The sequence below is a fragment of the Bombus affinis genome, chromosome 12 (assembly GCF_024516045.1).
Source record: "Bombus affinis isolate iyBomAffi1 chromosome 12, iyBomAffi1.2, whole genome shotgun sequence".
NCBI classification, from domain to species: domain Eukaryota; kingdom Metazoa; phylum Arthropoda; class Insecta; order Hymenoptera; family Apidae; genus Bombus; species Bombus affinis.
The window spans coordinates 6,826,603-6,842,909 of NC_066355.1; the positions used below are offsets into that span (position 1 = coordinate 6,826,603).

The 16,307-nt window shown below is 38.1% G+C and overlaps 2 protein-coding genes across 3 annotated transcripts in view; one reads left to right on the plus strand and one right to left on the minus strand.

The window, feature by feature from the left end:
- The window catches only part of LOC126922554 (6-phosphofructo-2-kinase/fructose-2,6-bisphosphatase-like), a 114,566-nt gene that overhangs the window by 90,024 nt on the left and 8,235 nt on the right, over positions 1-16,307 (plus strand). The window contains exon 7 of one of the 2 annotated variants that reach the window (XM_050735250.1): positions 8,282-9,281. In XM_050735250.1, coding sequence (XP_050591207.1) covers positions 8,282-8,521 — 240 coding nt within the window. In that variant the 3' untranslated portion in view covers positions 8,522-9,281. Of the gene's footprint in view, positions 1-8,281; positions 9,282-16,307 lie in introns of those variants that run through there. The other variant, XM_050735249.1, reaches the window with a different exon arrangement.
- LOC126922774 (neuropeptide CCHamide-1 receptor-like) lies at positions 9,702-16,279 on the minus strand. Its single transcript, XM_050735635.1, has 5 exons — positions 16,225-16,279; positions 14,446-14,677; positions 13,434-13,633; positions 12,617-12,795; positions 9,702-10,134 (listed from the first exon to the last, which is right to left on the minus strand). The coding sequence occupies exons 1-5, from the start codon at positions 16,277-16,279 to the stop codon at positions 9,916-9,918; spliced, it is 885 nt and encodes a 294-aa protein (XP_050591592.1). The 3' UTR covers positions 9,702-9,915.

Genomic DNA, 16,307 nt, shown 5'->3' on the forward strand with positions numbered 1-16,307 from the left:
GTCTGTTCATCGCATAAGATAATGGAAAAGAGAGAGGAAGAAAAAAAAATAGAAAGAAAATGGAAGAAAATGGGCTGAAGCGAAGGCAACGGCAGGAAAAGAAGGCAGCTAAGGGAAAAAAAGAAAAGCGAAGCTAAGAGTAGAGAAGGAGAGGAAGAAAAACAAAAGACGAAAATGGAGAGAAACAAGAAAACAAACGAAGCGAGAGAGTAGAAAATGGATCACAGAGAAGAAAATGACGGAAGAGAAAAATAAGAACGCGATAGAGAAAATCTTCTGTATATTCCAGAATTTAAGAAGTAATACTGTAATGCCTAATCTACATTTAACTGTTTATCTCAGATTTTTTATTGTCTTACTAAAAAATATTCTAATCTAGGTTTCTAATAATTAAATTTTAACTAATTAGGCCAAGTACCAAGTTAGTTGTCCCAGTTTAATACGTATCTTTCGTTCTCTGTGATCAACAGGTTGGAAAAATGGTGATCTCCATTGTCCTTATCTTCTTCATCTGCTTCCTGCCGTATCATATCTTTATGATTTGGTTTCACTTTTTCGCATCAACGCTAAATGACTACAATAAATATTGGCATATCTTCAGGATTATTGGTTTTGTCATGACCTTCATCAACAGCTGTATCAACCCCACCGCTCTATATTTTGTCAGCACAACATTTCGCGAGAGGTGAGAGTTACGTCGCGTGAAGAGGTCCACGCGACGTCTTCTATTGTCTGACCGTAAAGGCTCAAGCGTCGTTAGAGAAATCCTCAATAAACCTAAGGCCCATCATAAACCGAGTCTCATTAGCTTGCAGGAACCTTGAATCCTGCAAGTATTTTGGGTTTATATCTGGTACTTAAACAAGTCATTAGGTCTATTGAGCGTGCTTAAAGATTGCGCAGAAAGCTGGTATTTATAACGGGAAAAACTGATAATTATATGATAGAGAAAACCAGGCATTTATAGAATAGAAATGTCTGGATTTTTCCACGAGTCATGCCGATGGGGTGCTTACATCTCCCATCTTCAAGAGTTAACGTCTTAGCCAATGGGTAGCGCGGATACTTGTCCTCACCTTTCCTAACTAAAAATGTAAGCAACGAATCCGCGTTCTTCGTTCAAAAGGCACACCCATACCGAGCTTTCCTCCGTAATCACATCAGAACGAACTTCAGAGTTTTCCATCATCTCTCGCGGTGCCCACAAGTCTGACAGCTCCTATAGCTCTCACTCTCTCATCTAAGAATAATCCTTCTCTTCGTTATCTGTATCTTAACCAACGGCGTTACTACTTTGTCTGATTGTATAAAGTGTTGGAAAAATCTAAAATTAGCCGATCCAACATTTCACATACCAAGCCCGATCGAAGTAGTATTAAGCTCGGGACCAACTTTAACATCATTATGTGTCGGGCAGATTAAAATACCACAATCCATCGATACTGAGTTATGTTTGCAAAAAACTCGCTTCGGTTAGGTTATCGGGGGAGCCCACCCGCGCAATCGGGCACACATTCGTTTCACACTACCACACGCGATCTGACGACAACCACGTTTCCATCGTCAGCATCGCAACCATCTGATTCAACGTCACAAAACGTCTTGAATCAGTCCATCGCTCGAGATTCTCTGGATCGGAAGAAGCTGAATCCCGTCCAGGACAACAAGGATCAAATTCCGCCGACGGAAACCATCGCCGCAGCTCAAATGGCGATCCCGTCGCATACCACGCGGAGCTCACCGCGTGATACTCACAACGTGTCACCCACACGCGATCTGACGACCACGTTCGCAGCGTCAGCATCGCAACCATCTGATTCGACGCCACAAAACGTCTTGAATCAGTCCATCGCTCGAGACCCTCTGGACCGGAAGGGACTGATTCTCGTCCAGGACGACAACGGCCATACTCCGCCGACGGAAATCGTCCCTTCATCTCAATTGCCGATCCCGGCGCATACCACGCGGAGCTCACCGCATGACACTCGCAATGTGTCAACTACCCGAGATCGGACAACCACGCTCACAGCACCAGCATCGCAACCATCTGATTCAACTACACAAAACGTCTCGAATCAGCCGAATGCTCCAGACCTGCTGGACCGGGAGGAACGGAATCCCGTTCAATACGGAATCAATACGTCGACTGTACAAAAGGAGACTGCGCCGTCCGCTGATACGATGGCACCAAGCGTCGAAGAACAGCGATAAGGTAAATCGATTAAATGGAACACTAGTAATATGAGTTTCATCTAATTGATATTATTTACTCATACAATCACACCATGTTCGATATATTCGATAGGTAACGATGTTCTATCGCAAACGAAAGCATCGGATTACTGTGCGTTATGCAATGCAACAGTCATCATAAAAAATTGCATGGAAATGCAATATGCAAACGAAATTAAAAAATGCCACCTGCGGAAATACCGGATGAAATAATGGCTTTTTTCATCGTTTGTTTTTCTCATTGAAACGCATTACGCTTTTTCGCTCGTTCTCTTTGAATTTCTCGATTCGTGTCAGCTAGATCTTTAGCTATTACACCGAAATTCCCACGAAACCAGGCCACGGTTTCACGAATCTGTGATCTCCACTTGTAATAGGAGTGGTGACTATAAATAAAACACGATTTAAATAGATATCCGTGTCGTATGTTCGGAACGCGTGCGACGAATGAAAATTCAGCATGTAACAAATAACTTAAAATTGATAAACTTGTTGTTTTCATTGAACTCGCATGGAAAATGAAAACAATAAACAAAGAAAGATTCACAGTATAAAAACGAGGAATCTGTACATAGATTTGCACTTGTCGCGCTATCTGAGAGATAAATTTATCGCGAGAGGTAAGTTTACGGCGTCTAATAACGGAGGTCTGTCGCCTAAAAAGTTAGTATGCATTGATAAAAAATATTTTGTCCTTTTCCATTTATCATCAGTTCAGTCGGACCAATTAGCGTGCACCTTTCAAAGAGGCGTTTCTGTCGCCTAAGGTTGTCCCCGGTTTTCTTTTAACGACGATAAATTGCGTGTCGATGAAAAACGCGACGGGTACAGTCACACAGTTCGTAAAAGCAGAAAAGATCCCGAAGGTCAGCAGGAGTCAGAGATGTAAACGAGAAAATTATGGTAACGACATGGATTATCATGATCCCTGCAATTATTGTAATCTCGTCGCAGCGGAAAATCGTTTCTTAACCTCTTGCGTTGCTACTATTTTTTATAACTATACATAATTAGCTATACGCTAAATCAACATTTGCGGCGCTTTGAACAAATTTTAATTTCTATTTTGTAATATATTACATTGTGCTCTTCCTAGTTTTTACAACCTTATAAAATACTACAAATAGATATATTCTCTACATACGCATATACGTATACCAGATGGAGACTATATAACATGGTGGAAAAAAAAAACATTATTTCATATTGTTCCTTTGTGAAATGCTAAATAATTGTTCTATGTTATTACGTCCCGGGACCTATCTATATTTCATGTATAAATAAAACTATTCTTATATATTTTATACTGCATTAATTTCGTCATACCATTGTAGTAACGATGGTAATAATAAAAAATTTATAACTATTGATAAATAGTTATAATTAATTGCTAATAAAAAATAATTGTTCAAATTATGTATTGCTATTAATCTTGGGGCGCCGGTCACCGGTGACCTCGACGATGCCACGGCCAAGTTGAGTGCCGGCCACCGGTGACCCCTATGGTATTTAACGTGTTAAATAATGACTGTAATGAATGTTTCGCGAATTGTTGAATGTTTCGATGAAAAACAAGAATCACAGGAAAAGTAGTGTAATTTCAATTTTCTCGAATGCTTCAAAATGACAAATGAGACATTGACAAAGAAGGGTAGTTTAGCTCACTATATTTTACGTCGTACTATTATATTGTTTCCATCTAACGATACAAACGTAAATCAAAAAATATCCAATTATTTAAGCTCTCCTAGACCCTTCCAACAACTAATGAATTACATTTAATTATTACTTTAGTGATGAGGGTTAGCGACTACCGCAGGAAAAGGCTGGAACCATATGGAGAGGCCGTATCGCACGAGCTGTTTCTTCCGGACCATACGACGAACGCAGCGTTGAGAACTCTGGCCCAACGAGACGCGATGCACGAGTGCGCTACATGGCTCGCAGGCGGAAATTCCGTAGCTGTAAGCATCAATTAGACGCGTGACAAACGTCTAGTAAAGATGTGAAATTGAATAGAATCTGGAGATAAATTCAGTATCGAAAGGAGAACGCGTGCCGTTGCATTCGATCGAAAATAATCGCAAAAGTTCAAGAGATTTCAGTATCGAATCGAGAACAACAACACACGCGATTGTATTTGATTGAAAATAATTGAAAATAGTTGAGAAAGATTCGGTATCAACACGAGAACGGGAATACGCTCGGTTATGCTTGATTGAGAGTAATCGAAAAAAGTTGAGAAAGGTTCAATGTCGAAACGAATGCAAGCACGCGCGATTGCATTTGATCGAAAATAATAGAACAGAGTTAAGAAAGAATTTTAATCGTTGCGCATTTGAAGAATCCGACCGGAAGAAGAAACACGTGTTTTTTTTTGTTATTATGTAACCGGAGCTGCAAGAATAGATTAGAATATTAGAACGGTCAAGGGTCGTATTTATACATAGATCGCGCTAACGGTGGACGACGCGATTAAACCGAGGCTAGTCAAGCCGGTCTACCTTTCTCCGACCGAACCGAATCTCGTCGTACGAGTTTTACCTTGCTTAATATTTTTAACAACATGTACCAACGTTCCACGATAGAAACCGCAATAGTTCATGGTGTTGAAAGTAGCTTAAGATCAGCTCGTTATTTTCTCGATATTATGCGCTTTAGAAATAGTCGAGAATTGAACAAATATGACACGAATTCAATATGAAGACTACAACGGTAAAACGTGTCTTCGCGTTAAATTTTAAATTCTATGTGGAAACGTATCTTAGATATTATACGAAACTAATTATTTAATTCTGAAATTAACGGTGCATTTTTCCTTCCAAATTATATCATATTGAAATATTCCTATTTATTCTAATTTATCGTATTCTTTCTATGTGGTCTTGATATATAAGTTAACAATAAGAGAAACCAACATGTAAATTCATATATAAATTACTCGCCATAATTATTAGGACATCTACACGTTATAAGCATCGATTGGAACACTTTGACACTTTTCTTTATCTGCTATATCTTACATTACAAAGTACATATGCCGCGAATGAAATAACAGATTTATAACGAAATTACTAGAAACGAAAAGCACTCCATTCGTATTAAATATCAATATGTGCCCTAATATTTATGGCCGGCGGTGTTCTTAATTGAATAATAATTAATTTTGACGAAGGGCCTGTAGCAACATGAAGACACTTTCAGTATTTAAATTGCATTTATCGGGAGAGAAAAACAAAAGTATAGGTTTCATATTCAAATGTGTTTAAATAATACAAATATTAGTTTAGATCATGAATTTATAGCACGTGTCAAAATATGATATAGTTTTGGTTAATTTTGACTTGCATTCTGCTGGTTTACACAAATTATTGGAAAGCTACCTCCTTGTTGCAGCAATCTCTCCAAATATACAATACAAAGAAAGACAACTGAAAATCGATATAGTCTAATGTCTATTTAAATAAAATGCGTAGGAAGAAATATACTGAAATTTGAGTTTGCGAGTCGTCACAGTTAGTTGCATTTAAGAATTTTCCTGTTTGAAGATCCTGGACGCCACGCTGGTGATGCGAGCGCAGCGCGCCGAGGTCTTCGACTATTTTTCCGAGCAGTGGTTATCGCGTCCTCTTTATCGAGTGCGTCTGCGACGATCCGGTTGTACTGGAGCGAAATTACAAGGAGATATTGCGGTACAGCGCTGACTATGTTGGCATGGATTCAATAACAGCCGAAGAAGATCTACGATTGAAGATAGCTCATTACATTCGATCTTACGAGCCAATGGATGAGAAGACGTATCCACGAATCCGTATCGACACCGGCAGCATGGATATGGAGTCCTGCAACGTGTCAGGCCATGTGGAGACAAATGTCCTTGGATATCTTGGAAGCGTCACTGTTGAGCCGCATACTCTTTATTTTTCTCGGGTTGGTAATCCATCAAATTTTACATTTGTCATCGTTTAATCCTCATCTCAAATGTTCTAATCCTAGAAGCTCAGCCTTAGCGTCTTTAGTCTTAATTATAAGAATTTTTCGACAAGTGATAATGATAACGATAATGAAGAAACGTGTTTGTTCTTAGATTACAAGCTGAGTCAAGGACAATTGAGCCAGGTCGTGGCGCTTGCAATTATTAAAAAGATTAACGTACATAACTGAGCACTCCATTTAGCATGACGAGCCCTCAATTGTTTACACACAACATGTTTTAAAAGAATACGTATACGTATACGCATACGTAAAAACATACATATTGTATTTTTAAAATCTTGCTATCTTATCAGGGTTTGGTTCCAAAATTAATTTCTTCTCGCCTGATCGTAATCTTATCATTGCTACGCCTCTCTTTTTGAACGTAATCAGAATATTCTACGATTTGGTAAAACTAAAGCTCTCCCTCTCTCTTTTGATTACAGCACGGCGAAAGCGAGTACAACGTATTGGTTAAGGTTGGTGGTGACGCAGTTTTAAGCGCACGTGGCGAGAGATATGCACAAGCGTTGGCCACTAAGTTCAACGCTATGCGTATTCCCGACCTGCGCGTGCTAACTAGTCGCCTTCGAAGGACTATCGCGACTGCTCGTGGCGTGGAAGCGCCCCAAGAACACGTGGCAGCACTCAACGAACTCCACGCCAATATCTGTGAGGGGCTGTCTTATGAAGAGATGCAGGAGCATTATCCGCAGGTAATTTCAGATCAAACGCGTCTTCCTCCTCGAAATTTCGTCACTGCTTGCATTGAATTACGTTTCAAGTGTTGTTGACCAAAGTGAAATAGCGAGTGAAGATAATTTATACTTTTAAGGATGATTCATCGAAAAATGCGTAAATTCGGTTTCACTTACTACTTGCCTAATCTTCTGGCTGTATTTAAACGAGCCTTCAATCGGTTGAATTTATCAGTCTCTAGCTCTAAGAGCTTTAATTTATTTGTGTAGTAAATGGTAGATAGCTGTAACAGTTATCATTGTAGGTTATAGGGTATAACGGTATAAGCTTTTAGGGTATATAGAGTATATAGGGTTTATAGGGTATAAGCTTTTTGAATTAATCTAATCGTATCAGTATTATGTTAGAAACATTGTACTATAATTGACACATTTAAGATTAGTATTTGATCAAAATTTTCCCAGTGATCGATTTGTTAATGCAGTTATAATTTGTATTTCAATAAGTTTGGGATCCTAGATATGGAATATTTATTATCTACTACGTTTGTCAATTTAATTCTCTAAGCGAACAACTTTCAATCGTATCTTGGAAAATGAATAATAACATAAATCTTCACGGATGACTCAAGCATTGAATACTTGGCCACTGGGGAAAAGTATCGAGTGACTTAACGTCTGCACTAACAGTCTGTAACTGATTAAAATTCAGTTGTATGCAAATTTATCCACTTACATCCACGAAATATTTGCTTGACTAATGAGAATGAGCGTTGAAGTTCAAAGAAATATTCCCAGTCAAGTACATAGCACATAGACGATAATCACAATGTTTCACGTTGCTAGATCGAACTCAATCAGTCTGATTAATCTGGACGAAGTTTTAGAACATGGATAAATGAATATTATAATTACAATACGAAGTTGATGTGTACTTATTAACCGCGTACTATAACGAAACTTAAATCATACCATGATTTGAATATTATATCGCAGGTCTACTTTATTAAAGTTTATGTTTAAAATTAGCCATTGTTCCCTGACTTTGCATAAGCTAGGTTTTAATGCTTTGGGGACCTCGATGTACGAACCATTCTATGACTTAGGCAAAAGTCTATATACTTTAGTATATAGTACATAGATAGCGTATATACCTTCTACATCTCTAAATCGATGCTTTTGCGTAGGAATTTGCATGGCGCGATCAAGATAAGCTGCGCTATCGTTATCCATGGGGAGAAAGCTACATCGACGCCATGCACCGCGTGGAACCGGTTATTGCTGAATTACAGAGATCCAACAACATCTTGGTCGTGTCTCATCAAGCTATTCTGCGCTGCATCATTGGCGTTTTCACAGATAAAAAACCGGAAGAGGTGCCTTACGCTGAGGTGCCACTGCATACCATCATCCGAGTCAGCAGCCATGGTTACAATTACAAGGTGGACTTCTTCAAGTTACCCATAGAGTGCGTAAACACGATTCGCGTGAAGCCGAATAATTGTAGCGCGGACAGAACCGCGGACGATGCTCTGCTCACAGTCCCAGCACATTTCGACATACCGGATCCTTGGCGAAATCTTGGCAGCGGACCCATTCTCGGACAACAACACTGAGAAACCGCTCGGGGATCCGCGATCATGTCGAAAATTCGATGTCTGTTTGTTTGTAACCCCTGAAGCTTTCAGCAGTGATGTCTTCTTGGAATATTTTTGCTTTTGAATTCAGGCAGGGGATGAAGATTTGAAATATCATGCAAGTATGGATTGAATATATTTTTAGTACGTATATATGTATAAGTAGATCGCTTTAAGGTATCTTTAAGAAATACAGATTCGATGAGACGGAAGATGATGATATCGGAGTCAATTCTAGATAAATAGATTGGATAGATCGCGTGAAAGAAACGACACGTAAAATCAAATAATCGTTATCGAGACTGGAAATTTATTTCTGAAATTTTCATTTTCTCATGAATCCCGAGAAACTTAGGTCGTTTCAACTTTGACTTGTTTATCGTCGAGTTCCGTTACCTTCGCGGGATGTACTCCGATTGTCATGTTTTTCCTCGTTGATTCTGTTCCCATTGGCAATAATTTAGTATCCTACTGCTGGAGCCCTCTATACGTTATGTTTAAGCAGTTTAATTTTAATAATCACATACAAGTCAAATGTTACATTAACTCTAATATGTCGCAGATGACTATCGCAAGAAATATTTTAATTGTACATCGTAAAATTCAGAAAGACAGGCAATCTTTTAAATTGTAGGAATGCGAAACATGTCTTTCGTATTAAATTCTATTTCAAAATATTGATATAATATATACAACGAACACACGAAAGACAGTTTTTTTAGTATTGTACTATTTATAGGTGATAGAATTTTAGATTTATGTATTTTCGTTTGCCTAGTTCCTAACACAACGATTGTAAGCCTTGAGATTTGTACGATATTAGGATTTTTATTACTGTAAAGTACAATTGAAAGATACTATATCGTAGCGTTATATAAAGTTTGACTATAAAACGGACCTGATATCATTGTTAACAAGGAAAGAACGAATATTGTATTTTTCGAGTGTGTATGCGATTCGTTGCTTACATTTTTAGTTAGGAATGTTGAGGACAAGTATCCGCGCTACCCATTGGCTAAGACGTTAACGCTTGAAGATGGGAGATGTAAGCACCCCATCGGCATGACTCGTGGGAAAGTCCAGACATTTCTATTCTATAAATGCCTGGTTTTCCATATCATAAATTATATCTATCATATAATTACCATATCATAGCTTTCTCCGTAATCTTTAAGCACGCTCAATAGACCTAATGACTTGTTTAAGTACCAGATATAAACCCAAAATACTTGCAGGATTCAAGGTTCCTGCAAGCTAATGAGACTCGGTTTATGATGGGCTTTAGGTTTATTGAGGGTTTCTCTAACGACTCTTGGGCCTTTACGGTCAGACAATAAAAAACGTCGCGCGGACCTCTTCACGCGACGTAACACTCACCTCTCGCGAAATGTTGTGCTGGCAAAATATAGAACGATAGGGTTGACACAGCTGTTGATGAAGGTCATGACGAAACCAATAATCCTGAAGATATGCCAATATTTATTGTAGTCATTTAGCGTTGATGCGAAAAAGTGAAACCAAATCATAAAGATGTGATACGGTAGGAAGCAGATGAAGAAGATTAGGACGATGGAGATCACCATTTTTCCAACCTGTTGATCACAGAGAACGAAAGATACGTATTAAACTGGGACAACTAACTTGGTACTTGGTCTAATTAGTTAAAATTTAATTATTAGAAACCTAGATTAGAATATTTTTTAGTAAGACAGTAAAAAATCTGAGATAAACAGTTAAATGTAGATTAGGCATTACAGTATTACTTCTTAAATTCTGGAATATACAGAAGATTTTCTCTTCCTCTCTCTTTTCCATCATCTTACGCGATGAACAGACAAAGATTTGACATGACAACTAGCGCTTGTCAGCAAGTTTTACGATATGTCCGTTTAAAAATATTGTAGTATCGTGGGCAAAAGGCCTAAGATATCGGCCGAACCGTGTACAAAGTGGCGAGAGCCGTGGCGCCTTTCAAGTGGATAGTTTTGTGGAAAGAGCCTGCGTGACCCTGGCTACGGGGTTTCGGGACACGTGTTCGATGGGACGAGAAAAGACAAAGAGACGCTAAGGGTAGTGTTAGTTGAGACGCCAGCGAGAACGAATGCAAAAGGAGTGCAGTATGAGTTGAGAAGCGACAGCGTGCGAGTGCAGAAGCCGAAGACTATAGTTGTCTATATAGACTATATATACTATGTAGGGTTGTAGAGTTGCTAGCGTTGTAGAGAGATCGAGTTGTTGCGTTATAGAGTTGCGAGAGTGATTTGAGTAGAATAAGACTTTTGTGTTTTAGTTCAAGTTGAACATTTATCGCTCTCTGTCCAATTAATCTCTGTTATTTTTACTTATCTTAAATAAATAGTATTAGGAGAATTTTACAAATCTAAATTATCCTAATCCTATCCCTTTTTCCCGATACTACAATATCTATAATAAGATTTCGCAGGTATCTGCCTCAGATCGACCGCGACCTTAGCAGATTTAGTCATCGTTCAATTGATCCTGTAAATATGCTTTCAACGTCTCGACACCGATGTCGTTAGATAATACGCCTTTGCCTCAACTTTTGAAATATTACGTTAAATAAATTCTCAAGTTCGATATTTAACTTCTTTCACAGAAGTCTTTTTTATCAGAAAGATAAATGGAGATTAGCTGGAAGAAAACATCGCCAAGAGAAATAGTCTTTCCACAGCCGAGGAACAAATCTGGGAAGAGTGCAGGCGTTCTAGCATCTACGAAAAATAAAGAGGCGATAACTCGTAGTCGTTCGAGCGAATGGATCATTTTGATTCGCATGCAGCGTGTCTTGGTATGGATTGCCAGCGGATAGTAGTTAAATCGAATCTCTCGTTCAGGCGTAATTCTCAGCCGTTATCTAGAGGTGATTTGTCATCGCTGTATTTATAGGCCAATCGATTATATTATTTGTCCGAATTGTTCCATGAAATTGTATTAATCTCGAAACTCTATTTTCACGAAACATAGCTACCGTTATTACTACTACGAAATGGCTCTTTGTTATCAAAATGGATTAGAGAACGGTTGAATGCATTTGACGGATGAAAACATTGGAAAAGTAGAAGTAAGAACTGTGGTTATTGAAGGTTCTGTCGTATCTTCGCTAGACACGCTTCGATGCCACCTTCTATCGAATTAGTCGAAGTGAATCAGAATATCGAGCCGCCTGTGAAGTGATTTTTAAATCAGACAACAAAGACTTTCTGTTATCGAGTATTTTAATACACTGACTTGGTGTATTAGATCAAGCCATTGTACTCACGTTGCATAAAAAGGAATACATTTCTATTGAAATAATAATTGGTCGAAAAACTTGATCAAATATGCGAACGATATTCATCTTAAATTGTGTACGAAGTTTTCAAATAAATTATTGTTTTATATACAACAGAAACGAGGAAGACGAAGAGTTGGCTCGTTGAAGAAACTTCATTGGTCGATACGTCGATGTACTTTAAGATGATCGACCGTCACTTTTCATTCAAATACAATACGGAAAGTGAAATTGGATTACATGCTAAAGATATTGCCAGAGAATATCCCGATCTATAATGATTTATAATTAGCATTCTATCCCGGAAGTTATGGAACGCCTTCTTCTAGTTGTTGGACTAGACTTGTTTCATCGATGCTTAACCGTATATTGGCCTAAGGTCGTATTACATAATCTTATTATTGATCGTATCGAAGATTGCGTAAGTAAAGTATAGTTTATAACAATTGCACCATCGACTCGAGATTTGCGCTAAATTAATTCCGCTTCTTCTTGCACCTTGTTACTCGGGTACATGATGAGCGTGAAATTTTTTCAAAGTAAATAATTTATAGCTATAACTCAATTTACATCACAGTCTAAGTAACAATTTATTAGAATTTAAATTTATTTGCAAGTTGACTGCATATATAAGCAGTGTAATTTCATAAAAATATCATACAGGTAGCAATTTCAATTTCTCTGTTCTACACCTTTTCACTGGTATACCTGTATACCTTTTGTGTCAAAATTAGATTTACTTGAAAATTGTATAATTTCATAATAATATCGATTCACTCTACCTTTCTGCGTGATCGAATTTGCTCCAGCCGCTGAATTGCAGATAATTCGCAGGGCATGTTCCTGGTGGACAGTTGAAGGTGTCGTGCAATTTGAAAATAGTATCCTGCTATAATGAGTAACGGTATCACGTAGTAGGCCAGGAACTTGAATAACACCACCCCTCTCCTATAGCTTGCCCCTGCGTTTCAGAACTAGAAATAAATTAATACGACTTCGTGGGTGTGAAATGAAAACACGGAGAAATGTCCAAGCAGAGATCGTAAACGAGCAACTATTTTGCTTTCTGTATGTAGTAACTTAATGGGTCTTAGAGGAAAGGACAAGTAATGATGTTTTGATTTGATAAATAATATTCGAAGCAACGAAATGATTACAATGCTGTTGTACGTCCTATTCTCACACGCGGCTTCGGCTTCTACACTCGCTCGCTCTCGCTTCTCAAGTCACACTCTGCACACCTTTTGCATCCGTCTTCTCCGGCTTCTCAACTAATACTGACTTTAACGTCTCTTTGTCTTTTCCCGCCGTTCGAGACACGTGCCCCGAAACGCCCGTGGCCAGGGTCACGCGGGCCCTTTCCACGAAACTATCCACTTAAAAAGAAGACCGACGACACATTGATGTACCCGACGATGCCGCGGCTCTCGCGACATTGTTTACGATTCGGCAGATATCTTAGGCCTTTTGTCCACGATACTACATGTATGTTCAGTTTAGGAGAAGAATACTTATAATTCGTTCTTATAATTCGTTCCCGGATTGAGTAGAATAGTTTTTTAATCCGAATAGAAATATTTCAGCGTGTGAGATACTCACCCAATTCCACGGGGAAAGGGTTACAGATGTGGACGCTGGAGTTAGTTGTTATGTCGACGTTCATCACGTGAGAGAAGAGAGCAGCAGGCATCGACAAAACAATCGCCAGCACCCAAATAAGGCAAGCTATTAGTACCGCTAATGGCACTGCTTTCATTCCGGCTACATGGCGGCGAATAGGATTTACGACCGCGTAGTACCTACGATGCAACACGAGCATATCTTTCTTTTATTTGTAAATCAATTTTTATTGAAACCTTAACCCTGAAATACTATAGAACGGAGTAATTTATACCCCACTTAAATGTTTCATTTACAGATGGCTGTTGTGCGTGTATTTATTACTGTTGAGAAATGGTTGTTATTTACACGTTCCGAGCTGTCTCGTGCAACAAATGTACCAACTGTAATATTAATATGTTGGCAAGATAGAAATCTTAGATTATATATAGATTTCTGTTTTACAATTTATTTATTATTTTATTTTATTTGCTTTATTACTAAATTTATTACTATTGGACAAGGGTGTTTAACGCCTTCTGTTTTATTAAACGTCACTAACGATACTAATTCAAATATGCAGATAGATCCTGATAATTATTTGACATGGAAGAAATCAAAATTATTTAGCAACGTATCGTTTGTTGGAAATAAGCGTTGTGTTAATAAAATGATATGTAATTTTCAATATAGCGTTAATTGGATTGTTTATAAATGCAGTATTGCAGGGTTAAGATTAAATGATGTCTGATTAAATGAATTCTTCAGTTATACTTTATTTTAACGTTGAACTTTCTTATTAATGTAAATTAATTGATTTTCTTAATTAATAACGAAATTAATTAATAACGATTAATAGCGAAAAGGAAATTGGACGTTTGAGATTTCATTTCGATTACTGATTAAAGAGTCGATTGGTCCATTAATGGGGCGGAACTTCACTAAAGTTAGGACGACCAGCCTATCCCTGAGACAACAATTTCCTCAACCGTAACTGGGTTTGACAACTTACCTCTCGGCTGATAACGCGGTCAGAGTGAAAACTGAGACACCGACTGAAATATCCTTGACGCACTCCGATAATTTGCAAACTGTCTGTCCCCACGGCCATGAATCGAATGTGAATATAACAGACGTGAGTGGTACACTCGTTAGGATCACCTGAAATAAACGAAAATTAAAATTAAAAATATACACGTGTATTTTATTGTATTGTATTTCCACGGTCAATTGTACTCGTGTTATTCAATCTACCCTTTATCGAAATTTTATTCGAATATTTTTCTGTACTTTTGCGAAATTTAATTGAATTCTACGAATATATGGGAAACGTTTTAAAATCTGTTTCGTTGAAAACCCTTTATCGAAATTTTATTTGAATATTTTTCTGTAATTTTGCGAAATTTGATTGAATTCTACGAATATATGGGAAACGTTTGAAAATCTGTTTCGTTGAAAACGACGCCTTCGACATTTCGATAGGTGAGAGCGATAAAATAAACAATACTTGATATTATATTTGTACGGCATCGAGCATATAGTAAAATTATTAGGAAAACATTTATCAGGATTCATTGTTATCGAGAAAATTAAAATAAAAATAATCCGCGCTTATGATACAGAAAAATTTATTAAAAATATTCGTGATGAATTCACATCCCACGTCCTTTTAACATACTGTGTAACGTTCACTCAATTTGCGAAAAAAAGATTCCCTCATTAACTCGCTAAATTTCGTCTGAAATACGGACGTCTCTGATGAATTTCGAGATAAAAGGGGGATATTAACAGGAACGTTTTGTATTGAATATTATAATAAAAAATGTAGATTAAGCGAATTTTCTGCAATTTCATGCGGGATGTAGAAATTTCGTCGTATGATCGAACACTCAATTATGCTGTTGCACTTTTTTCTCAGTGTTAATCGTGAAATACACATTTTCTTTTTGTTTAAGCATGATCGTTCGAACACTATAATCGAGAAAATATTTATTAAAATTAAAATACATTCGACGTGTCCCCAATATGATTGCTGTATACTAGTAGTGGGGTAAGCGAATCGTTGATTGGCCAGTTTCAACAGAGGGAGCCTACCAGGTCCGTCTCGATGTTGCTAAAAGCTGCAGCAAATGGGGGAATATCAGTCGCTAGTACCTCCTCGATCTTACTAGAGACGACCGTTTTCACTTCACAATTTTACTTCGTTTTCACTTTGACTTTTAAACACTTTCGTATAACTTCAGTTACAGAACGTTAGGCGGATTTGCACGCAACATACAGTGAACAAAACATCAACAAACGCAGAGATTAGAATCGGACAATAGAGAGTCGACAGTTATATTCGAAGGTCTTTGGTGGATAAAATTAATCTGGTAAACCGGTTGTACGAGAACTGATTCTGCAGAGGCAACTCCACAGATTGTCCGTGTGAAACCACGTTGTCGTGGGCGGTAAAGGGAGAGAAAAGGAGCTAAAAAGGGTAAGGAATACCTTACATATAAATATACATAACCAAAGCAGAGTTGAAGTGGCGGCGAGAAGGGAACACCAGTGTGCTGGAAAACGGTGAGGCAGCACCGTGACTATGTAAACTACTAGCATATACTTGTGGCAGCGCGTGCGCAGAGTCGGACAACGTCTGTATCGACAATATTTATAAAGGTACATCGTAACGTGATAGATAGATCGTCGACGATCAAACAATCGAGGGTAAAAGAAGATTTAACCAAAGAAGAGGACAAAATCGGAGAACTGGGCTTTTCTTCGAGCATAGGCAAAGAAGCACGCAAACTGGCTCCAGAGGTGAGGATCAAGCAAATTGGAATGAGGGAGGACCTGTTGTCCATAATACGGCACACAAGTAGCGATCATTTT

Coding starts and splice junctions, on each gene's coding strand:
- LOC126922774 (XM_050735635.1), bottom strand. CDS start 16,279: ATGGACAACAGGTCCTCCCTCATTCCAATTTGCTTGATCCTCACCTCT. Junction 12,796..13,433: donor CCCTTTCCCCGTGGAATTGG/GTGAGTATCTCA, acceptor TCTGAAACGCAG/GGGCAAGCTATAGGAGAGGG. Junction 10,135..12,616: donor AAATTCGATCACGCAGAAAG/GTAGAGTGAATC, acceptor TGTGATCAACAG/GTTGGAAAAATGGTGATCTC.